Below are 26,156 nucleotides of genomic sequence, written 5' to 3' on the forward strand. Positions count from 1 at the left end.
TTAACTTTCTTATGGACCTGTTCTTATGGTCTTTAGTATAGAAACTCAAATAAGTAGTTAGGTTTTCAGAAAAACATATATATATTTTTTTTTTTGGAAAGGAAGAAATGGTGGACATATGCTCTCCTGGTGCCGTAATGGAGCGCCATCTGCTGGATAAGAAGCACATAGGTGCTGCTGCATCATAAATCTCCAGAGGGGCGCTAAAATCTTTTTATAAATTTGACTTTGCTGATAAAGAGTTGTAGTCCATCCAAAGAATTACTTTAAATTCTGTCATTGTTATAGTGAAAGTGTCATTCTGTTTATTTGCTTGTTTTGGGGAAAACAGACATCAAGTTCTTCATGCCAAAGACAAGGTCTTGCATGTGCTACAACAGCGTGATTTGATAGACACAGAGTGGATTCCTATTGAAAATGTGTGGTGAGTCATGAAGAGGAGAATAAGACAACGATGACCAAGGACTGTTGAGCAGATGAAGTCTTGTTTCAAACAAGACTGGGCAAAAATTCCACTTGTAAAACTGCAGCAATTAGTCTCCGTTCAGAAACTATTCAAAAGTCTAATTACAAGGAAAGGTGATGTAACTTAATTGTAAACATGCCTCTTGTCCCAACTTTTTTGCTGTGTGCTGCAGCCATCAATATCATCAACGTCATCATCATAATTGTTGTTGTTGTGTTTTCACTGATGAACTTATTTGTATTAAGTAAATATAAACAATAATTAATAAAACAAATTAAGATGATAACAACAACAACAAAAATATATAATAATTGGTGTCCACACACATGTGGACAATTAGGTGATACATCTGAAATTTATATTTTTTAACTATAATGTGGTTTTGATGAATCTTCACGGATAGGTTTGTATGAAACAGGTTACAGCAGCACACACTGATGTACAGAAATGTTTATCTTAAGGGCTTTTTTTATTTGTATGTATTTCTATAGTAAATATATGTGGCCTTTTAGCTATTAAAACTGTGCATTTGTGTGAACTTTTGTGTCTAAACTCTAATGTGCCATGTTTTGTAGAACTGGAACTAGGTTTACACTTTAATAAATAAATTATCAACTTAAAAAGGTACGCAGCTTCTGTGTTTTGTACCTTGATAACACAAAACGGCTTTTCATATGCAAAAACAAGCAGATATTGATTGTTGCATTTTTCTTGTGTTATATTAGCCTGCAAAAATAATTATAATACTTATAATAATTATTAAAATAATATTTAAATAGTAATACTGAAATTGAATAATTCTTAAAATTAAATATATCTTTTTTGGGCTGTGGGTGTAAGAAAATGTGCTGTCTGTATGATCACATAGATGCCTGCAGTTTAGCCCATAAGTGTTTTATTATTCACATTTCAACACTAAATATGTGTATATAGAAATATTATATGATCTCAAAAGAGACAAATAAAATTGCCTCTCCATTTTAAAAGGAGACCAATAGGCTATAATAGATCGTGACTGGCAATTTCAGAAATTATTTTTACATTTATATAATAATCTATATTTCACTGATTTCTTTGTAAACTAATTCTATAAATCTATATCGTCAGTGCATCATAGCTAGCCTGGTTCCATGCATTTATTTGTTACACGTTAGCAACACTTATCACATGACATGAGAGCTGCGATTATGTAACAGTAATGTCCGCTGCCTGTCACCGCTCATCGTACGAGTCCGTACCATATGACGCCACTCCCCGGGAAACGAATTTACAGATCCTACTATGGCAAAGGTGCGGGCTATTAATGTTAACTTGGGCTGCGTTTCGCAAAAGCATCGTGCTGACGTTGCTTGAAACCCTTCGTGAGGCGTAACCTTTACTGAGCCACGCTATGACTAGTATGATTCGTTCATTCCCTAACACCCCTTAGCCTCTCAGCAAATGAATTAATACCACGGACCAAACGTCATCTTACATCACTAATATTCATGAGCAAGCCTTCACAGTAGTATGATTCGTAATTTTGCTGACGGATAGAGGAGGCGTTGTCCCACATAAGAACGTCACCTTCGTTTAATGCAGAAGCCGGCTATCCTGGAAAAGGACAAAGGTTTCCCAGTCCTGTAACACGCACTGAATACCAGTGAATATCAGAGATTTGACTTTGCTTTATGCTGAAGTGCTTGTAAATAGGGCTGTATAAAATGATGAAGAACGGGCATCATGTGAGCAGCGCTCCGGCCGCCACAGCCTGCAGTCCGGAGAAGAGGAGGCGTACTGTCCGCGTCTGGTGCGATGGATGGTGAGTACACGCTGGAATGCATTTTCACCGCATCGGCATAAACCCCACGACTAGAGCTCTGCTTACATTTAAATTAGATAATATGACTTGACAGCCACAGCAATGCACCACATCTAATATAAAGTCTTTATATCATCGAATGCTCAAGAAGTTTTGATTGCTTCCATTAATATTACTACCACTGTTACTAAAAATAGCAATTATGAATATTTAATCATAATAATCAATATAAGAACAGTTGCATATTTGTGGTAAATAACACTATATAAATAACAATAATAATGATTATGCTTAAAATATTATTTGTTGTGATTACATTTTTATTTTTTTTAATACAACACATACAGAGTTCACAAATTCTATGTAACTAAAAGCTGCACACTGAAAAAACACTGTCCACCTTCAGAATTCTGTCTGTTATTTCACACTAGCACATGTGATGCACTGAGCAGGGATGACTTGCGCTTTAACAAAAGTATGGAACAGACTTGCCATTTTATCTACTTTATGAGTTGGGTTTATCAGCCTTGAGATATGAGTTGATAGACATTTCTCTCTAAAAGCAGGCTTTGTCTGATTAAGTATCAGAGTTTGTGAGTTCATTTGACTGAAAAAAATGTGTTTGGTGATTCATGTGCATGATGAACAGGATTATAGAGCCTTTCTCTTTCAGAATTCCAGCCATTTCTGTCCGCCTGTGTGATGGTGTTTTTTTTAAATGTTGCAGAATGTTTGGGATGCCAGAATATTAGACAGTGGAGTGAACTACCAAAGAGGGGCAGTGTAAACAGTGCGCTCAGTGACTCCCCTCGAACCCCGCCAGCCCACACCTGCCTGTTCTTCACATAAAACCCTCTACTGCATAACAAGAGAATGTTACAGTCAGCCGGTGCCTCAGCTCATGATGCTACTGGCTGCGCTACTGTTTTTCTTTCGTAGGTTCACTTGATGCTGCGTCAGTAACTGATGCTATGGGAGCCCCCTCCAGGTGTGACAATTGTCTGAAGCATGTATAGAATCACAGCAGTTCATTCATTGGCTGATGCACTCATAGTAAATACGTTGAGTGTTTGGGCTTTGGTTATGCTCAAGCTGCACTGAATGGCTCATTAAACTGCACACAATGCGGTAAGTTTAAATTGAAAGTGCATCACTTGAAACTTACCTTCTTTTCGAAAAAAAGAAGGAAGATCATCTGTCCCCAGTCACTCGGGTTCTGTGGTTGCTGAGGCACCACATGTGTCAGGGTCCTGGGGATCCAATGTTGAGCTTGAGGCTTTGGAGAGTGAGCATTTCTCTCTCTGGACTATGAGCTGTTTGTGTTTTTCACACTTGGTCCCTTTCAGGGGGCTGAGCACGGTTCGCTGGATTTTTTGGTGTGTATGTGAACCTACCTTACCTTACCCCCTTTAAAGTGAACAAAGCCAAAGTTTGCTTTAAGGTGGTTGGGAGGTGGTCTGAGTATAGTTCACTTTCAGATATTGTATGGTTTGCTCTAAATGTGTGTTGTGAACACAAACCGCTCTGGGCATACTTGATTTTTTTTTGTTTTTAAATTTCTATTAATTTGGTCATCAGATGCCTTCAAGATGCCTTCTCTCCACTACTTAACATATGTTCAATGATTTATGGAGTGAATGGAGCAAATACCTGTTAGTTCTCATAATGCCTTAATGCACCATTAAATTTACATTATTTTATATGCACTTTGTTTATTATTTTAAAACAAGCAAATACAATCAATAGAACATTGGATTGTAAACTGAAGAATTGTTAAATTGTAAAAACATGAAATGATCATTTAAAACATTTGAAACACTATTTATGTCTTTGGATGTGTGATATAGAGGAAGAATATGGATGCAGTATGACTGTTATGATTATGTCTTGTTTAGTTGCATTTTTGTTCGTATGTCTTGGTTTCATTATTACTCTTTCATTTTAATCTTAGTGTGTCCATACAAGCCTCCTTAGTTCCTTCCTTCACCTGCTTATCATTTTGCATCAAGCATCTCCTTGAATCCACAATATATGTGAGGCACACTAGGATGATGAGACCCTGAAAGAGCTCTTCTGGAACCCTTGTTCCTCCACCTCGGCCTGTCAGCCTGTCGGCTCCACCTTGGCTCTGCACTCTCTCTGCTCTGCCATGGTCTTTCATCACTCAGGCTCCACGAGTTCCCTCACCCCTTTGGCTAAACCTTGGACCTTTGTCACCCTCCGGCCACACCTCAGCCGTCCTCCACTTCGGCTCCAGTGGGATCTTTCTTCTCTCCAGTTCCGCCTTGGTCCTCACTCCCTCCGGCATCGCCTTGTTCTGCCAGTTCCCCATCGTCGCCTCGGCCCTTGAGTCATTGACATTGCCTTCCAGGCCTGCGATGTGGCCTTCACTGAGGTCTCCCCTCCATCGACAGGCCCCAAGGCATTGTCCAGGAGAGCCATCAGGACTCTGCCTTGGCTCCTCCCTCCATCAGCTCCTGTGTCCTCTCTGTGGTCATTAAAAATCCCATGGCACTTTTCGTAAAGAGTAGGGGTGTAACCCAGGTGTCCTGGCCAAATTGCCGCCACTGGCCCTTGTCAGTCATGGCCTCTTAATAATCCCCATCCACTTGATTGGCTCTATGACTCTCTCCTCTCCACCTGTAGCTGGTGTGTGGTGAGCGCACTGGCGTCGTTGTACTGTGGCTGCCGTCGCATCATCCAGGTGGATGCTGCACACTGGTGGTGGTTGAGGAGAGACCCCCCACATGATTGTAAAGCGATCTGGGTGTACAGAAAAACACAATAAAGCACTATATAGCATTACACGATATATCATTCATTCATGCATTCATTCAAAAATGTATTTATTGTTGGTTTCCTGTCGTAGCTGTATCCCTTTTAGCCAAAACCGTGAATAATACATAATTACTGTATTTGCATTACTGTAAGGCTAGGTTTAGGGTTGGGGTAGGTGTAGATGTTAATAAACCATAATTTAACAGGTAGCATTTTTTGTTGTCGAATTATACTATCTACTGATTTAATGGGAGGTAGCAATATCTGACAGGGTAGCACAAATCGACATAGTGTTCCCCTTTCCTGGCTCCTCCTGTTCCTGGTCCTTCATCTACCTTACGTCTTCGTCTGATGTCTCACTTCTGTCTGCCTCCAAAGCCCCCTCCCACCATCCACCGTTGGACTGTTGTTAACGGTGTGAAGATGTGCCTTGTGAGAGAATGGATGTAGTGTCAGGATTATGTCTTGTTTAGTTGTGTTTTTGTGTCTTGCTTCATGCTTACTCTTTCATTTTAGTCTTAGTGTTTAGTGCTTAGATTTAGAATTTGTGCTTGATTGACAATAAAAAGGGAGAATCCCATAGTGTTACTTTAAAGTAGTAACTAAATTAGTCTCTTTAGTTACTTATGTTCACTTGTTTATCATCAAGTTCCCTTGTTATCCCTGTGTACATATAGTCCCTGTTCTGTTTTGTCTTTGTGCTACGTGGTGTATAGTCTCTGTGAAGATTCCCAGTGTTTATTAGAATATCTGTATTTGGCAATTCTGCTTCATGCATCTTCTTAAAACCACAACATATGTGACAATTGCAACAAAATTTAGAATTTTGTGCAAGTAATAAACAGCTTACAGGAGTATTCTGTTCAAAAGTTAAGCTCAACCAACAGCATTTGTGACAGTGATGTTTTACAAAAAAATAAAAAATAATAAAAATAATATTCTTTAAAAAATAAATGTTACATTGAGGCACATACAATGAAATGGAAGTCAATAGTATTTTGGAGGGCATATTGTCAGCCATCAACCACTGAATTGGACTAGGTCCAATTCAGGTCCAATTTGTGTGAGCACTAATAGGTCTGAGACAGTTGCTCTTTCAGGGACAGTGACAGGTTGAATGAAACGAGAACTATTGTTCCTTTTTCTAGGTTCACCTCTTGGTCCTAAAATGGGTTAAATGGGATGGTTCCCTAAATGGGTCTGAGTTTGGTTCTTTTAAAGAGGACTCAAATGTAATGTGGTGTTGTGTACCAAGGACAAGTTGGTTTGCAAAATCGGTCACTTCATGGCAGAGTTAGTAGTGACTCAAAGACATCTGGGGCTGAACCTCACAGATCTCCCAGAGAAAGAGAAGGCCTTATATAAGCAAGGGTATAAGCAACATGTTCATTGCTTAGGTTTTTTTGGTTGCTATCGGCAACATGCTTGTTTCTTTAAGCTTTTTTGGATGTTATTGGCAACATGCTTGTTGCTTTACCTTGTACGGGTATTGGTAACATTGGCAACATTGTCAATTACTTTTCTAAGTGATTGGACTTAGAATTTGTGCTTGACTGACAATAAAAACAGAGAATCCCATAGTGTTACATTAAAGTATGAACCCAAATCATATTCAGAGACCACAATATCACAAAGACCACAATGGAGTTTGGCTTTATTGGCTTGGGCCAGAAAGCAACCACTTACCACCTGCATAGCAATGCCAGGATTTCAGGAAAAAAAGGACCCAAGAGCAGATACATGCTGAACCAAGGCTTTACTGACAAATAATAACTGAAAAGACTGAGTTCTGAGCAGAACTTCAACAGCAAGTCAAAATCAAAGGGGTCTTGAAAGCCAGGCAAAGGTCCAAGTCCAGGGAAGCAGTCCAGACAGCAACCGAGCCTATTCAGAAGATGAAGGCAAAAAGGAGGGTCAGAATGAGCGATGCAGTTAAAACACCAAAGTGCAAATTTGGACCAAAGTCAGTGGCAAACCAGAGTCGTTAATAATGAGACTGTCCGAACTAGCAACTAGGTTAGAAGAGAAATCTGAGAAATAGAACCAGAGATGAAGAAGGGTCAACACTAAGATGGGCAGTCCGATGGCCTACCAATGTTGTTCTCCAGCATTCCAAATAAATTAACACGTGTGGAGAAAAATCTTTTTCTTTTACCTCACATCTCTCTTGTCTGTGGCAGCAAATGTCAAGTGCAAAGGGGGTAAAGACATGCTTTTTTGGGCGTTAAATCGTGCTGCAAATACCACTAAATTGTCTACCGCAAACCTTAGGAAATACTGTTGCATTTTAAACACTGTTCTCCCATATATTTTGTGTCTCTAAATGAAACTCCTGCAAATTCATAAGACATAAGGTCAGCTGCAAAAATAACTGTTGCTAAATTTTTACTGCTTGAAAATTTAGGCAGTAGTTATTTAACGCCAAAAGAGGGTTTGTGTTTGCACAAGCTGTTAGGAAATCTGCCCCTTATTGTTTAATTAGAACTACCAAAGAGGGGCAGTGTAAACAGTGCGCTCAGTGACTCCCCTCGAACCCCGCCAGCCCACACCTGCCTGTTCTTCACATAAAACCCTCTACTGCATAACAAGAGAATGTTACAGTCAGCCGGTGCCTCAGCTCATGATGCTACTGGCTGCGCTACTGTTTTTCTTTCGTAGGTTCACTTGATGCTGCGTCAGTAACTGATGCTATGGGAGCCCCCTCCAGGTGTGACAATTGTCTGAAGCATGTATAGAATCACAGCAGTTCATTCATTGGCTGATGCACTCATAGTAAATACGTTGAGTGTTTGGGCTTTGGTTATGCTCAAGCTGCACTGAATGGCTCATTAAACTGCACACAATGCGGTAAGTTTAAATTGAAAGTGCATCACTTGAAACTTACCTTCTTTTCGAAAAAAAGAAGGAAGATCATCTGTCCCCAGTCACTCGGGTTCTGTGGTTGCTGAGGCACCACATGTGTCAGGGTCCTGGGGATCCAATGTTGAGCTTGAGGCTTTGGAGAGTGAGCATTTCTCTCTCTGGACTATGAGCTGTTTGTGTTTTTCACACTTGGTCCCTTTCAGGGGGCTGAGCACGGTTCGCTGGATTTTTTGGTGTGTATGTGAACCTACCTTACCTTACCCCCTTTAAAGTGAACAAAGCCAAAGTTTGCTTTAAGGTGGTTGGGAGGTGGTCTGAGTATAGTTCACTTTCAGATATTGTATGGTTTGCTCTAAATGTGTGTTGTGAACACAAACCGCTCTGGGCATACTTGATTTTTTTTTGTTTTTAAATTTCTATTAATTTGGTCATCAGATGCCTTCAAGATGCCTTCTCTCCACTACTTAACATATGTTCAATGATTTATGGAGTGAATGGAGCAAATACCTGTTAGTTCTCATAATGCCTTAATGCACCATTAAATTTACATTATTTTATATGCACTTTGTTTATTATTTTAAAACAAGCAAATACAATCAATAGAACATTGGATTGTAAACTGAAGAATTGTTAAATTGTAAAAACATGAAATGATCATTTAAAACATTTGAAACACTATTTATGTCTTTGGATGTGTGATATAGAGGAAGAATATGGATGCAGTATGACTGTTATGATTATGTCTTGTTTAGTTGCATTTTTGTTCGTATGTCTTGGTTTCATTATTACTCTTTCATTTTAATCTTAGTGTGTCCATACAAGCCTCCTTAGTTCCTTCCTTCACCTGCTTATCATTTTGCATCAAGCATCTCCTTGAATCCACAATATATGTGAGGCACACTAGGATGATGAGACCCTGAAAGAGCTCTTCTGGAACCCTTGTTCCTCCACCTCGGCCTGTCAGCCTGTCGGCTCCACCTTGGCTCTGCACTCTCTCTGCTCTGCCATGGTCTTTCATCACTCAGGCTCCACGAGTTCCCTCACCCCTTTGGCTAAACCTTGGACCTTTGTCACCCTCCGGCCACACCTCAGCCGTCCTCCACTTCGGCTCCAGTGGGATCTTTCTTCTCTCCAGTTCCGCCTTGGTCCTCACTCCCTCCGGCATCGCCTTGTTCTGCCAGTTCCCCATCGTCGCCTCGGCCCTTGAGTCATTGACATTGCCTTCCAGGCCTGCGATGTGGCCTTCACTGAGGTCTCCCCTCCATCGACAGGCCCCAAGGCATTGTCCAGGAGAGCCATCAGGACTCTGCCTTGGCTCCTCCCTCCATCAGCTCCTGTGTCCTCTCTGTGGTCATTAAAAATCCCATGGCACTTTTCGTAAAGAGTAGGGGTGTAACCCAGGTGTCCTGGCCAAATTGCCGCCACTGGCCCTTGTCAGTCATGGCCTCTTAATAATCCCCATCCACTTGATTGGCTCTATGACTCTCTCCTCTCCACCTGTAGCTGGTGTGTGGTGAGCGCACTGGCGTCGTTGTACTGTGGCTGCCGTCGCATCATCCAGGTGGATGCTGCACACTGGTGGTGGTTGAGGAGAGACCCCCCACATGATTGTAAAGCGATCTGGGTGTACAGAAAAACACAATAAAGCACTATATAGCATTACACGATATATCATTCATTCATGCATTCATTCAAAAATGTATTTATTGTTGGTTTCCTGTCGTAGCTGTATCCCTTTTAGCCAAAACCGTGAATAATACATAATTACTGTATTTGCATTACTGTAAGGCTAGGTTTAGGGTTGGGGTAGGTGTAGATGTTAATAAACCATAATTTAACAGGTAGCATTTTTTGTTGTCGAATTATACTATCTACTGATTTAATGGGAGGTAGCAATATCTGACAGGGTAGCACAAATCGACATAGTGTTCCCCTTTCCTGGCTCCTCCTGTTCCTGGTCCTTCATCTACCTTACGTCTTCGTCTGATGTCTCACTTCTGTCTGCCTCCAAAGCCCCCTCCCACCATCCACCGTTGGACTGTTGTTAACGGTGTGAAGATGTGCCTTGTGAGAGAATGGATGTAGTGTCAGGATTATGTCTTGTTTAGTTGTGTTTTTGTGTCTTGCTTCATGCTTACTCTTTCATTTTAGTCTTAGTGTTTAGTGCTTAGATTTAGAATTTGTGCTTGATTGACAATAAAAAGGGAGAATCCCATAGTGTTACTTTAAAGTAGTAACTAAATTAGTCTCTTTAGTTACTTATGTTCACTTGTTTATCATCAAGTTCCCTTGTTATCCCTGTGTACATATAGTCCCTGTTCTGTTTTGTCTTTGTGCTACGTGGTGTATAGTCTCTGTGAAGATTCCCAGTGTTTATTAGAATATCTGTATTTGGCAATTCTGCTTCATGCATCTTCTTAAAACCACAACATATGTGACAATTGCAACAAAATTTAGAATTTTGTGCAAGTAATAAACAGCTTACAGGAGTATTCTGTTCAAAAGTTAAGCTCAACCAACAGCATTTGTGACAGTGATGTTTTACAAAAAAATAAAAAATAATAAAAATAATATTCTTTAAAAAATAAATGTTACATTGAGGCACATACAATGAAATGGAAGTCAATAGTATTTTGGAGGGCATATTGTCAGCCATCAACCACTGAATTGGACTAGGTCCAATTCAGGTCCAATTTGTGTGAGCACTAATAGGTCTGAGACAGTTGCTCTTTCAGGGACAGTGACAGGTTGAATGAAACGAGAACTATTGTTCCTTTTTCTAGGTTCACCTCTTGGTCCTAAAATGGGTTAAATGGGATGGTTCCCTAAATGGGTCTGAGTTTGGTTCTTTTAAAGAGGACTCAAATGTAATGTGGTGTTGTGTACCAAGGACAAGTTGGTTTGCAAAATCGGTCACTTCATGGCAGAGTTAGTAGTGACTCAAAGACATCTGGGGCTGAACCTCACAGATCTCCCAGAGAAAGAGAAGGCCTTATATAAGCAAGGGTATAAGCAACATGTTCATTGCTTAGGTTTTTTTGGTTGCTATCGGCAACATGCTTGTTTCTTTAAGCTTTTTTGGATGTTATTGGCAACATGCTTGTTGCTTTACCTTGTACGGGTATTGGTAACATTGGCAACATTGTCAATTACTTTTCTAAGTGATTGGACTTAGAATTTGTGCTTGACTGACAATAAAAACAGAGAATCCCATAGTGTTACATTAAAGTATGAACCCAAATCATATTCAGAGACCACAATATCACAAAGACCACAATGGAGTTTGGCTTTATTGGCTTGGGCCAGAAAGCAACCACTTACCACCTGCATAGCAATGCCAGGATTTCAGGAAAAAAAGGACCCAAGAGCAGATACATGCTGAACCAAGGCTTTACTGACAAATAATAACTGAAAAGACTGAGTTCTGAGCAGAACTTCAACAGCAAGTCAAAATCAAAGGGGTCTTGAAAGCCAGGCAAAGGTCCAAGTCCAGGGAAGCAGTCCAGACAGCAACCGAGCCTATTCAGAAGATGAAGGCAAAAAGGAGGGTCAGAATGAGCGATGCAGTTAAAACACCAAAGTGCAAATTTGGACCAAAGTCAGTGGCAAACCAGAGTCGTTAATAATGAGACTGTCCGAACTAGCAACTAGGTTAGAAGAGAAATCTGAGAAATAGAACCAGAGATGAAGAAGGGTCAACACTAAGATGGGCAGTCCGATGGCCTACCAATGTTGTTCTCCAGCATTCCAAATAAATTAACACGTGTGGAGAAAAATCTTTTTCTTTTACCTCACATCTCTCTTGTCTGTGGCAGCAAATGTCAAGTGCAAAGGGGGTAAAGACATGCTTTTTTGGGCGTTAAATCGTGCTGCAAATACCACTAAATTGTCTACCGCAAACCTTAGGAAATACTGTTGCATTTTAAACACTGTTCTCCCATATATTTTGTGTCTCTAAATGAAACTCCTGCAAATTCATAAGACATAAGGTCAGCTGCAAAAATAACTGTTGCTAAATTTTTACTGCTTGAAAATTTAGGCAGTAGTTATTTAACGCCAAAAGAGGGTTTGTGTTTGCACAAGCTGTTAGGAAATCTGCCCCTTATTGTTTAATTAATTGTTTTAGCGTAATACACAAAATGTATTACATCATTGTCTTCTAAAAAACAAACTGTAAATTAATCAGTGTTACAGAGATTTACCATAGTTACTTTTGAAAATGTATTATTTATATTTCAGTAACCAGACCACTACTGGCTAAATGAATGTAAATGTTTATAATAACCATTTTACCTCAAGTGAAAATCTAGGTGAATATTGTTGTGATGGTTCTAGGTGAAAGTGTAAGTGCATCACTAACACTGAATTGTCAGGATGCTAAAGTCCATTCACAATAAAATGTCATGTAATCCCTCCCTGACATGTTCTGACCAGGGCATAGGGCAGGAGGACGTAATGTTTGCAGCACAAGAATGCATTAAGTCCATGTTGAGCAATGGTCAGCACTTAGTCAGCATAAAGAGTGTGGATTCCACTTTGTGACAGACAGTGAAAGCCTTTATGAAGACAAGTATAAATAGCAAGTTATGTGATTAAGGTCAAATGAAGGGCAGTTTTGTGTATCTCATGACAGCTGTGTTAATGCAGCCATACAGAGAACCAAGTGATTTAACAGGGTTTGATTGACCTCAGAAGGATAAATTACCCTTGCAGCAACCACATACCATGATTGGTAGGCAGGTCTGATCAGCTGACAATGAGTCAATCAGTCACTAAATCTTACATGTGTATTAGCATGTGTTTAACTGAGAATCGCACAGTGAAGCAAAAGCATTAAAACATCTCCAAACTCTCCAAAAAACAAACAAACTGTAGTTTATGATCATGTATTGTGCCCCCATTCACATTACTATAATGTAGATGTTGCACTTTTTTATGTTATACACTATAAATTTATGTTATACACTACAATGATCCTCATTAGACTCTCATTGCTATAATACTGTAAAATACTGAAGTATTGTGGGAATGTGAGGAGGTGCAGAAGTTTTGGGTTGGGGTTACTCAATATGTTTCTCAATTTACTTCCTCTCCAATTCCTCTATGTCCTGTAATGTGTTTATTGAGTACTGTATGTATGAAGACAATTGCTTTTTGTCCACTAAAGAAAGAAAGCTGGTGGATTTGTGTCTATTACAAGCAAGACGTTCTATTGTCCTGTGCTGGAAAAAATACCAATTACTCTTCCATTGGACTATGGCTGAAAAACTTAATAACACGTTTGACTCTTGAAAAGCTTACATATTTACATATTTACATGAGAATGTAATTTTTTTAAACCTGCCTGGGGTATGTTCTGGGGAATGGTGTTTTTTTTTTTTTTTTAACTTTGTAAAAACTCAATAAAGATATGTAGTACAAAAAAATACAGAAATATATTAATTTAATCTACATCATTGTACATCATTGTACATTCCAGGCAGTACAACAAATACTATCATGATGTATAAATGCTGGAATACTGTTTTTTATTATTACAGTAAAGGCAATTATATATTTTTAGATTATATTACATTATTTCTCTTGATTTTGGTGTGAAATATAACAGGACATGCTTTGCCACATTTACCCCATATATGCACAGGGTCATCAAATTTCTAGGGCTTTCAAACACTTGGCTTCTGCACACGATATCATTCTCCCAGCTCAGTTGCCGTTTGGGTGCCTGCAAAGTGCACACCAGTTTCAGTAATTAATATTTCATGCTCATGGTCAGTGTTGCTGTAATCCTGTCTACTTAAGATACAGCAGAGTCAAGCCATTGGGTAGTTGTTGGCTTCATTATATCAATATATAAAAGCAGATGCACCCTTCTTAATACTTAACACTCTTATTCTACGTCACTTTCAATGCACCCCTATTAAAAAAAATATATCTATACATACATTTATTTCATACTAAGTATAGTTCAAATCTTTTAACATATTTACTGACATATCGCTTGAGACTTACTGATATAAAAATTATAAATAAACTTTATTTGTAGTACTACTTGTACACAATGCACATTTCTTAATATTAATATTATGTGTTTTAATGTCACTATTGATGAGGATTGTATGATCTTTGAATAATATCGGTCTGTAAATGCAGGATATTGAAGTATACTTGGAATAGTTCCACTTTAGCACAATCAAATATATTTCAGTATACCTTGAGTTGCACTTCAGCACTACTTCCACACAATTAAAGTGCATTAAGTACAAAATTAGTTGTTTAAGACCTCAAGTATACCAGTTTAGTACCAAAAGTACAGTTGCAGGGTATTTTTATTAAGTACATAAATATGTAAATGTATTTGTAGTATACTTAGCACAAAATAAATGTATTTCAAATATATTTTTGTATATACATTTTTCACTATAGGGACATCAAAGATTAAAAATAGTGCCAAACCAGATCTATTAGTAAATTTAAAAAGAAGGACGAAGTATAAATAAGTCAAACACTGAAAAGTCCATTCAATGTCACTCTGATGGTATGGACAGTTTCTTAGAGGGAAGCACTTTAATATAAATTGTGAACAAAATAATCAGTGGAAGGTTCTGAATTGTTATCTCATTTTATGAATCTATTACTATTACAGGTGAAATCCTATTAATAGCGAGTATGAAACAATGTTTCTTTATGCTGTATGTCAGTAACTATTTAAAAAAATAAAAGGTTTGATTTATTCAGCATAGATAAATCTCAAGGAACCTGTCTAACATGTGTTCAGGTCATACTGTATTTCACTTTAAAATCAAATTATGGTGACAAAGGGGAAAATGTGTCATATTTATAGTGTTTTAATGTTTTTAAATTATGCATTTCAGCAATGAAAATCATCATTGATCAAAATGAGAAAATACTCAAAAACAAAAACAAGCACTAAAGAAGTATGTATGGAAGCAGTATGGTAATGGAATTTACAAATGGACAATGGTCTCTATTCTGGTTTTACTGAGAAAAAGAACACGATTGTTCTGGACCTGTTGTAATTTTATGAGCTAGTTTTATAATTCTGCTATATTTAGAATGTGTGATTTCAATCACATTGCCTTTATATGCTAAACTCACAGTATGTGAGATATTTTGGGTAAAAAATTAACTAATATTCCGATATTTAGTGAGTACATAAAAACCTGTTCAAAACTGTGCCCTTGTAATGGGAAGCCTACAATAATGACTTATGGTGGGAAATTTCAAGATTGTAAAAATGTGTTATCTGTCAGGTTAATGTGTATGTATGTATGTATTTTTTATTATTATTTTATTTTTTATTAATTTATGTATTTTTTATTAATGCATCATTTTTTAATAAGTAATGAATTTGCTTTAGCAAAGGACAAAATGTCAGTGTTTAGCTTTACAGTGTTGTACTGTATATAACAGGTTTTTATTCAAATGCAAGACTAAATTTAAAAACAGCCACCCTAGTTAGGGTCAAGCCATCCCAGCTTACTGAAATGAAATATGTGAAGAAAATAATAAAAAGGTAAATTGTAAATAAATAAATAACTTGGCAACTTGAGTATAAATTGTAGAATTAATTTGTTTGTAGGTAAAACTTGCTTTGAGTGTTTGCTTTCATTTGCTTTTGAATGCTATGATATTTTTCTCATTTTAACAATTGTCTTTATCTACCTTACTCCCGTCTTAGCTATGACATGGTCCATTATGGTCATTCCAACCAACTTCGACAAGCCAAGGCTATGGGGGACTATCTCATTGTGGGAGTGCACACACACACACACACACACACACACACACACACACATAAACGGTGCCAGACAGTGTTGTTTGTTGATTATATCGATCTTAGTTTCATGACAGTGTATGTGTTACACTGTCATGACACTCAATATAAACAACAAACAACACTGTGTAACACAAATGTGACACATTGACAAATTGAATAAACAAATTGGGGGAGTGGGATTAAACTTTACGTATGATTATTTACATGTTTACTTTTGTGATAAAAGATTGTGTACCAAGAATGTGGGAGTTGCATAGATTGCATAGACAACAGGCTTTTCAATCAGTGACTGATATGTTTTTAGCTTGCACAGATGAGTGCTGACACGAGACATGGAATAAAGGCATGACTAAAATAGGTTTTGATTGATTTAGAATTTTCATATTAGAATATAGATGGGTCGTGTTGTGATGGGGACTCAAAGGCTTCTCTCTCTCAAAAGTATCTAATAGTACAGTACACACTGGCAAGTTAAGTGGTGGAGAGAGGGGAATAGGATCGGGAAAGGTTCTTGAGTCAGAATTCAAACTTAGGTCACTCAAAGTGCAACCGCACTACATGTCTGAGCACTGCCCGGCTCTGAGCTATCAGGCAGAAAAGTGGTCAGGCAGGCATGTGTCAGAATCCCAAATCCCAAACATTAGGTGAGAATCAAGGTCAGACAGGGAGAGAGATCAAACGAGGGGCAGACAGCACCAACAAGGGAATCAGAAGGTCATCAACATAAGAGCAGTCCAAAACTGGTGGGTTCTAGAGGGAAACAGGTAACCGCAACACAAACTGGGCAAAAGAGAAATAAGTGAGCAAAAGAAAAAAAAAACAGTTAAAGAAGAAAAGTTAAGAAAAAAGTTAAAGAAAAGTTAAACACTGAATTCACAGACTGGACAAGATAACAGCAAGTTGAAAACCACTACTGTAGATGAAGATTGTAGACACTTTTAATCTGAAGACTGCATGTTACTTCTAAAAGTGCTTAATCAAAAATGTCTGTTTTATTTTTTTAGATGTTGAACCAGGAAACCATGCTGTCTAGCTGTTAAAATTAGAAACAACTTTTGGAGAGTTTGGCCAAAAATGTCAGTGAAACAAATAACAGAAGATGGAAATGAAGTTGACTGATCCTAATGTCTCTCTTTTCATGCAGAGGAGATCTCTAAGCACAAAGGTCCCCCAGTGTTCACCCAAGCTGAGAGATATAAAATGGTGCGAGCAATCAAGTGGGTGGATGAGATCGTGGAAGGAGCTCCATACGTTACTACGCTTGAGACTCTGGACAAATATTGTTGCGATTTCTGTGTTCATGGAGGTCAGAGCCTAAACATAATAACCATGTCTAAACTGTGCTAAAACACTGATATTAAAAAGTAAGTAAGAATATGAGACCCCCAGGGCCATGAAGCTTTGGATTACTGGATTGACCGGATTACATACATACTACACACATTCATACTAATAAGAACATACATTTTTAGCTCTTACAAAGTAAGTACACTCTTAAAAATAAAGGTGCTTCAAAAGGTTCTTCAAGCGATGCCATAGAAGAACCATTTTTGGTTCCACAAAGAACCATTCAGTCAAAGGTTCTTTAAAGAACCTTTGACTGAATGGTTCTTTGTGGAACCAAAAATGGTTCTTCTATGGCACCGTGAAGCACCTTTATTTTTAAGAGTGTACTTACAGTACAGTAAGGTACAGCTAATAAAGTGGTAGCACTTTATTAGCTGTACCTTACCTATTCTGTTCATGATGTGCTCCTGTGCACAAATTGAAGTCCATATAAAAAAATGTCAACAATCTGTTCATGTTCATCTGTTCGTGTGTCCTGCATCTAAGTAAAAGCAAAGCTGAATGGTTCCAGAGCATCACTACTTTCCTCTGGAAATATAGTTTTCAGTAAATTGTTCAGTAACTTGTTTGGTCTTGGTCCTCCATGCACAGTATTTTAGGCACAGTATTCAACACACCACTTCACAGTAGTTCACTTATGCAAGCTTTATTATGACCTGAATCAACTGGTCGTGTCTCCTCAGATGACATCACTCTCACTGTGGATGGGAAAGACACATATGAAGAAGTGAAGAAGTCGGGCAGGTACAGGTAAGCCCATTCACACCTCTGCTGCTCATGCTGCTAATGTTTAGTACGGTTCTCATTTAAAGTGGATCTTTTTCAGAGAGTGCAAGAGAACCCAAGGTGTGTCCACTACAGACCTGGTCGGCCGCATGCTGCTTATGACCAAAGCTCATCACAGCAACATGGTGAGGCCCGAAACATACTCAACATTTGTAAATGCAGACAGGTCTCACTAGGCTAGCTTGATTTCAAACATGTCAGACCTCAGTTCATAATTCAAGTACATGTTGCTGGGTTGTAACACCCAGTTATGGAAACATTTACCATCATATTGTTGTTCATTTTAGTTTTTTCACTATTTGTTATAAAGCATATTCACCCTACTTTCACTTACTTATTTATGCTAGTTTGCTTGTCACTTTGGTACCATGTTTACCACCTTACTGTATGTCTTTAACTCTCTCACTGATATTGTATTGGAACTGATCATAAAAAGTATCTGTTCAAAAATCTGTTCAGGTTTTTAAAAAATACCTAGAATACTGATGTTCATCACGACACAGAAATGCAAAAATGCACATTAAGTATGTACACGCTTGCAATACACCGGCCAAGCATTCACATCTGCTTTTGCATACTTGTGTAGAGTATGTTTCTGATATGTCTCTGGTACTGTATGCTATAATTACACATTGTCAAATTGGACGTTCATTTCTTCCTTTCCTCTTCAGGGCAGTTCAGACTATCAACAACACACAGACAACTTTGGAAGAGTGAGTGTTTTATTCCCTTTTGGTTGTTCTTGTAGTCTTAATCTTTTTTTTAAAGAGTGAAATGTTTTGAAGTACACTACAGAGGATTTCTTTGGTAGTTGGGTTATAAATCAATTATTCAACCAGTACTACAGTATTGTATTAATTTGTGTACAAAACCATAGTGCCTTAACCATATCAGCATGGCAAGCCTGCCATAATGATTTTGCAGGTATCTGTTTTTTTTTGTTTTTTTTCAACTACAAATGTCAATAGGGAGCCCAGAATTCCATAGTACAAATAAAATAAAAAATTGATTAGTCATTCTCAGATCCCCCTCTCCCTCCCAGGATTGTTTACTTGTTTTTCTGCTTTGCCCTTTTGTTCCTCCTTCTGCTAGCATTGCCTTCACATGCCTCTGCCAAGTTGGCACATAAAAAACTTTATTGTCGTCACAGTCCATAATCAGAGACTGAGCCATGAATGGCACCTCTGTTTCTGAATTTAACATTGACTAAATAATTCCTAGTCATTGCCTCCAAATGGAGAGAGAAAAGTTCTTTAATGTCCCAAGACCTTCACTGGACTTGACAAAAACACCCATTGCAAAGGACTCAAACTTGACTTAGGTGCACTGTATGTCAGAGTGCTGACCACAAGGTTATTGTTTGTTCAATCATTATTGTGTGCTCTTGACATCAGAAAAAAACACTTGTTGGCTTCTTCAAAGGGCTGCTGATTTAAAACGAGTTCTTGGACCTGTCAGAACCATCTCATTGTGCTCTATATATTGTGTTTAAGTATAATAAATGTATTACTATAAAAAATGTGTTATTAACAATGATTAGTTTAATGTTTAATGATTAATGTTTATTGTTGTAATATTTGTTATCATTTCTGTACTGCTCACCACAGGGCCCTAAAGGCCACAGTCCCTGGACAGGAGTGTCACAGTTCCTGCAGACGTCCCAAAAAATCATCCAGTTTGCCTCAGGAAAGGAACCACAGCCAGGAGACACCATCATCTATGTGGCTGGAGCTTTTGACCTATTTCGTATCCTTACATGCTTAGACAGTAATTAGAGCACCCAAAATTTATTCTGTTAAAAGCAAAGGAATAAAATAAAATATATTATATAAATGTTTGAAAAATATATATAACTGAATGCATTTATAAAAGAGATTTTTTTAAAATCTGGTGGAGGTGAAGATTGTCACTAAATAACTAATTCTGTGTGTCTGTTCCTCACACAAATTGTATGACTTCAGGTGATTGAACAGACAGAATATAAATGAATTTTGGGGTAAATTTTTCCATGTAAGATAGACAGTTGGTGAGCATTGGTTACTCACAACACCATCAAGAGCTATTACAGCTATTACACTACTGAAAGTAAAATAACTTGGAGACAGGACAGGTCCCCCTATTATATAAAGCTATATAAATCACTTTTATATACAAAGGTATATAAATAACCTCACTGGGCCATAAACAGTGTTATCATTATTACTCTGTTCATTCTCTTATCTATTGTCATTTTTATTTGGCATGCTGGGAACTTTATGTTAAATGCTCTGCAGAAAAAAACAAAACAAACAAATAAACAAAATAAACAATAATGTCCTTTCAAACGCACAGTGTGTGAGCATATTAGTCTATGCTGGAAATTATTCTTCAGCATTAAAGCAAACAGCTAGCACAGAATAGAGATTCATTATGCTGTCATTCTTTTATATTTTAAAATAATGAATCGATAATTGTTCATTTTATTTAGTTTTCACATGGGGTGCAGAACTCTTGCTTTCTGTATATAATACATTCACAAAGTGAATAAAAGTTTTGTTTGTCATGCTGCTAAGAGGTTCAGTGGCTACATACACATTTTAAAACTCTCTTTGGATGTTTTGTGTAAAATGTTCAATTTGTTTAAGAAAATTTAAATGGCTGACCTATTCTCCCTGTGGAAAATACAAATTAGGTCCTAGATTTTTTGTCACTGTGGGTAGTTTTAACAGTGCTGTAGTTTTTCTCACTTGATTTGTGAATGTGCATACTGTATTGTTTTGCCCTTGAGGCCCCCTGCATTCTTTGCTTTTTCTGAGAACACGAGTAAGACAATAATCATGTTGTCCTCTTTAACCTGATGCAAATCAGATATTGGCCATGTGGATTTCCTGGATGCAGTGTCCCAGCTTTCAGAGAAACCATATGTTATCGTGGGCTTGCACTTTGATCAGGTAAGCTGAATACAGGAAAATCTTAGAAATATATTTACAATTTTAATTTTCTTGGTTAAGCATGATGCTGATTGTCTTTAATCTCCATAAGAGATGTGAGAGAAGAAGGAGGAACTGCATGTTTGTTAGTTTTTTTGTATTATTGATATCATCACTCTAGGAGGTGAATCGTTACAAGGGGAAAAACTATCCAATCATGAACATCCATGAGAGGACTCTGAGTGTGCTGGCCTGTCGAGTGAGGATTGATCTTTTGCCCATTTATTTCTTGTTTTATATAAATAGTTTGATATGAATGAATTTCTATATTTTGTTTTCAAATCTCCCAGTATGTCTCTGAGGTTGTTATAGGAGCACCATATGCTGTCACAAAAGACTTATTGGACCATTTCAAGGTAAACACTCTTCCACTGTATTCGATTCTTGACAGTTTTTAGGATTGACAACAGTATTTACTGTACTATACTGTATAACTGTATTAACAAATATGCCTTGTAACCCATAAAATTATTTTTTTATTTTATTACAATTATAAAATTAATTTCAATATCTTCTAATTAAAATAATAAAACTAAATGTTACGGTAAATGAAATAATTTTTACATTTATTTTCCAGAGAAACTTTGCATAGAGTTGTGTGAACTCCACCCTCAAATAAGAGGACTCCTAAAATATATAAGATAGCTGATTAGAGATTGAGATCAGACAGATTCTTAATTTGTGGCCACAATATTTTTTTCCGCATGTCAAGCTCTGGTTTTTCAGAGACGAAGTGCGGCTATTTAATTTGCGACCATGCTGGTCATGCAGCTCATTTCATAGAGTTTATTGTAATTTACTTCACACACTCATTATTGCATAGTGATTTTAAAGGTTTTTATAATACTGTATTTATAATACTGTTATAATGAGGTATTCAGGGTTTGGACACATTCGTATCGTAGAGGTAAAGGTCATGTAGGTCAAAGAGTAATACACTGTCCCCATGGTATAGGTAGACCTGGTGTGCCATGGAAAAACTGAAGTGTTTCCAGACAGAGATGGATCAGACCCATATGCTGTAAGTGTCACGATACGATAACTATTCAAAATTTCAACACACTACACTTCTATTTCATAATCTGTGCTTGTTTTCTATGCACAGGTACCCAGGAAAATGGGAATATTGCGAACAGTGGATAGTGGAAACAGTCTCACAACTGATGTCATTGTGCAGAGGATCATTAAAAACAGGTGTTACATTAAGCTCTGGGCCCGGTTGCATGAAAGCACTTATGCTAAGAAATCCCTTAGTTATAAGGTTAAGGGAGCCCTTAGCGAAACTTGGGCTGCGAGAAAAAAACCTAAGGGTCAACTTAAGGAACCTTAAGGCTGCCATAAAATATTCCCTTTAATTATTTAAATGTTCCCTTAAGTGTTGCTACAAAGTCCTTAGTAGCCATTTCACCTTAATAAATTTAAGGGACCAAAAGAGCTTCCTTAAATCATCTTAAACTCAGCATCTGCAAGATTTTAAGCTCAAAATGTAAGACTTTAGACATGTTTTAAGACCTGCACAAATAAAATATCATATGAGCTCAGTAGGACAATGACTATGGTAACATATTAAACTGTAAAATGACTGTAAAAAGCATGACTTACAGGTTTTCACAAAACAAAGTTTTATATACATTTTTAAGTAAATGGACGAGTTGTTAATCTAAACAATTATTATTAATCAATTATTACATTAATTAAATAACAATATAAATATAACTTGTCTTAATTGTTTCAATTTTTATAATGCATTATCTTCTTGTCGATCCACCTGTTCACATTTACAACTGCGTGTTTGCAGCGTCAAAACATTGGTTACTTTTCACATTTGGTAAATTTTCCGTCATTGCAATGTGAAGGATATGAGGTGCTTTCACTGCAGAAACAAAGCGGTTTCCTCAGTAACGACTGTACACAAAGCAGCACAGAAACGGGCAGCGCTCATATTTATTTAATGTTTGTCTGTGTTTTAGTTGGTTAGGTTTGTATTTCATTATGTTCTGTTTATTGCCATAGATATGTATACATATCTATGTTTATTGTGAGATGTAGTAACTATAGCAACCATGGCGCCCATTGCTGTATGTTGCCAGAAACTACCGTGAAACGCTTAGTATAAACACTTAGGTAAGGGTGACAGTTAAGACGTTTGTTGCAACGCTCTTAAAGAAATCCCTTACCTCAGGGATTTTTTCCCCCTCAGGGATACTCCTAAGTCAAATTACTTAAGGACTTTCATGTAACCGGGCCCTGACCTGTTAACATGCAGGAGGTCACTGGTGACTGGTTTACTGTCATTTGCAGCATTGACTTAATCAATGCATAGGGTACAATGGGGGTAAATGTGCACTGGTATAAAAGGCTCCTTTGACTTCATTCTCCTATAAACCTCTTGATGGCACAACACACAATGCACATGGAAATTTTACTGATACTTGCCACCAAAGCGCACAGCATTGCAAAGTTGATTCTGCCTAATTTGATATATATTTTTAAAGATTTAAGTAGCAACGTTAATTGATAAAATTATTGTCTTGCCTACTTTGAGACAAATGTCTTATTAATGATTGTTCAAGGTAATTAAAGCCATTTTCAAATAACTGAAGAGTATGTAAAAGGGTGTGCTTGTGGCTGTGCAATTTAGAGATAATCACCAAATTTATAATGAAACAATATTGAAAAATATATTAATCACATCATATAATAAAATATTTTATTTATTGTCAATAATGTAAAGCCATATTATGGAATTTCCTTCAAATCTACAAAATATACAGAAAATGGTCTCTAAAAGGCCTCTAACACTAGCTTGCGCTATTATTTTTCTATTCTATTCTATCGTTTTCTTTTTATTTGTTATATAATAAAAAAAAAACTTGCTACATGTACTGCGTTAGGCTAACTGAGACTTGTCATAGCACTTGCATATAATTGCTATTTTGTTGATTTTGATTGCTTCCATTGTTCTCGTTTGTAAGTCGCTTTGGATAAAAGCATCTGCTAAATGGCTAAATGTAAATGTAAAATAGTACAAACTTTGCTAAAGCAGTTTTAGCAAAATTGTTGTATCCTACGTATTAAATTTGTAAAAAAAATTAAAAATAAATGCATATCAATAGAAAGTCTTCAAACTTGCATTTAAAAATATGACCACTGTTTTATCATATTGGATGAATTTTGTACGTCATTTCCTGGTTTGTGACCCAAAGTGGAGGCGCAGGTTAACAAGAATGTTCCAGTTTTCAAAACAAGTTAAGCTATTGTGACAGCATCTGTCAAGTGCTGCTGCAACTAAATTTAATTTCAACTAATTTCTAAGTGTCAATATATCAACTGGAAACATATTTAATGCACTTACAATAGTAATCCATGCATGGGTCAAGACATTCTGGAGGGTTTAAAAGCAGATATTTGTAGCTCACATTTTGGTAATAATAATAATAATTATTATTATTATTATTATAATTCAAAGTCAGGCTTGATTAATTCTGTGAGTGAAAATGTTCAATAACAATAAAGTAATATTGGGCTGGTCACACCTGAGGTGACCTTTAAATCTAAAAAAAATCCTTCAGTAGTTATTTTACAGTAAGTTGTAATGGACAATCACGGTCAGGAATGATCAATGCAATGCTCACATTATTCCTTCCTGTGCCTGCCAGGCTGCTGTTTGAGGCGAGAAACCAGAAAAAAGAGGCCAAAGAGATGGCGGTAATCCAGGCCATGAAGCGACGAGAAGAAGACAAGGCTAAAGAGAGAGCGCAGGCTGTGCTGTAGGGAAGAAGAAAAAAACATCATCAAAGACTAACAAAACAGTCAATGCAGTTGACTCTTTTCTAATGTGTCCACATTCTGGACTTACACACTGTCAGAACACCAGCAGCTGAGAGCTCCTTTTATTGAAGAATTAGCATGTGTTGTCTTGGGAGCATCTGCTTTTGTGAATCACTCTCGCACTCTCCACCTGAAGGACCTCTTCATCATTTCCTGACAGCAGTGGGCCATTTCCATCAGATCTATTCACTAAGGAAAGAAGGAGGCTGGAACTTGTGCTGCACTTTGCTGTGTGCAGGATGTTGCCACTTTGGTGACCAACATGGCCTACGTGACCTTTATCTTCACATGTAACTCCAGAGCTATTCTAAGCTTTGCTTGGAAACCAACACTCCTGAATATTTGAATCCATCAGAAGAGCACTACAGTCTTCTGTCCTAAAACAGTGTATTAATTATAAATAATTAATATTTATCTGTCATTATTAATGGCTAATCCTCATATGAAGTATTTTTCATTGTAATGTACAACAAAGTGAATTGTTCTATTAAAAAATATATGAAAATAATAGTTAAGATATGGTGTTCATAAAACATGCATTTTAATATGGCATACTTTATTGGCATACTTTAATATGGTACTTTATTTTCCCAAACTTCTTCTGTTAAACAAGAGTTTTGTGTGAGCAAACAGCATGAAATGTCAGTCTTATTTACTGATAATTGTTACTGCCACAGTTCTCAAAATTAATTTGTGGACAAATGAATTTAAACTTGCCATTTCACTAGTGGACATGCTAACCAGTTGTCAGGTGCAACACATGAAAATGTCATGTTCACTATTCACTTTTGTTTTTGGGAAAATAGCACTTCACACTGTGCATAACATCTCCTTCTGTAATTCACGGAATAATTGAAATATTGGCTTAGAAGTACGTCAAATTTTTATTTTGTGGTGAAATATTCCTTTAAACTAAGATGTTTAAAGTTTCTGTTTTAAATAGATTTAAAATTAAATTATACTAGCTCTTATTTTATTTAGAATGATTTTAGAAGACAATTTCAGATCAGCATGTTAAGATGGGCCACATTATATATGAGGACAGGCATACACTCCTTTACAGTCCGCATATATAGATAGTTTTGAGTTTGTTTCTTATGTATGTGTGTATGCCATACCCAGAACTTGTGCAGAATGAGCTATCAAATATAGCCACAAGAGGTCTTCTTATCTGTGGAAATCTGTGTAAAATTCATAGAAACCACAATGGACTGAAACCAACTAACCCTGATTTGATGTGCTGTGATATATAATGTGTATAATTATAAGCAATGTTTTAAACAAGAAACCTCAATCATGGTACTAACTACTGTCTAAATATAATGGTTTCAGGGATTATAGTATTTTAAGATACTAAAACATTGACATTGAACTGACTTACATTGTTTTTTTCATGTATTATTTTTTTTAATTATATAAAAAATATAAAATATAAAAGGTTGTTATTTTTTTAAATAGTATAACCCTCTTTTTGCTAACAGTCTCAAATTAGTCAACTTGAAAGATACTGGAACT

General features: G+C 37.0%; 1 protein-coding gene across 1 annotated transcript; it reads left to right on the forward strand.

The window, feature by feature from the left end:
• Positions 1-1,989: 1,989 nt before the first annotated feature.
• LOC107701914 (ethanolamine-phosphate cytidylyltransferase-like) lies at positions 1,990-24,591 on the forward strand. Its single transcript, XM_016504067.1, has 13 exons — positions 1,990-2,267; positions 15,610-15,693; positions 16,848-17,014; positions 17,739-17,805; positions 17,882-17,966; positions 18,513-18,554; positions 19,449-19,587; positions 20,689-20,771; positions 20,932-21,009; positions 21,101-21,166; positions 21,766-21,831; positions 21,916-22,004; positions 24,470-24,591. The coding sequence occupies exons 1-13, from the start codon at positions 2,170-2,172 to the stop codon at positions 24,582-24,584; spliced, it is 1,179 nt and encodes a 392-aa protein (XP_016359553.1). The 5' UTR covers positions 1,990-2,169; the 3' UTR covers positions 24,585-24,591.
• The last annotated feature ends 1,565 nt before the right edge of the window (positions 24,592-26,156 follow it).

Source organism: Sinocyclocheilus anshuiensis, unplaced genomic scaffold (genome assembly GCF_001515605.1).
Source record: "Sinocyclocheilus anshuiensis isolate Anshui unplaced genomic scaffold, SAMN03320099.WGS_v1.1 scaffold498, whole genome shotgun sequence".
NCBI classification, from domain to species: domain Eukaryota; kingdom Metazoa; phylum Chordata; class Actinopteri; order Cypriniformes; family Cyprinidae; genus Sinocyclocheilus; species Sinocyclocheilus anshuiensis.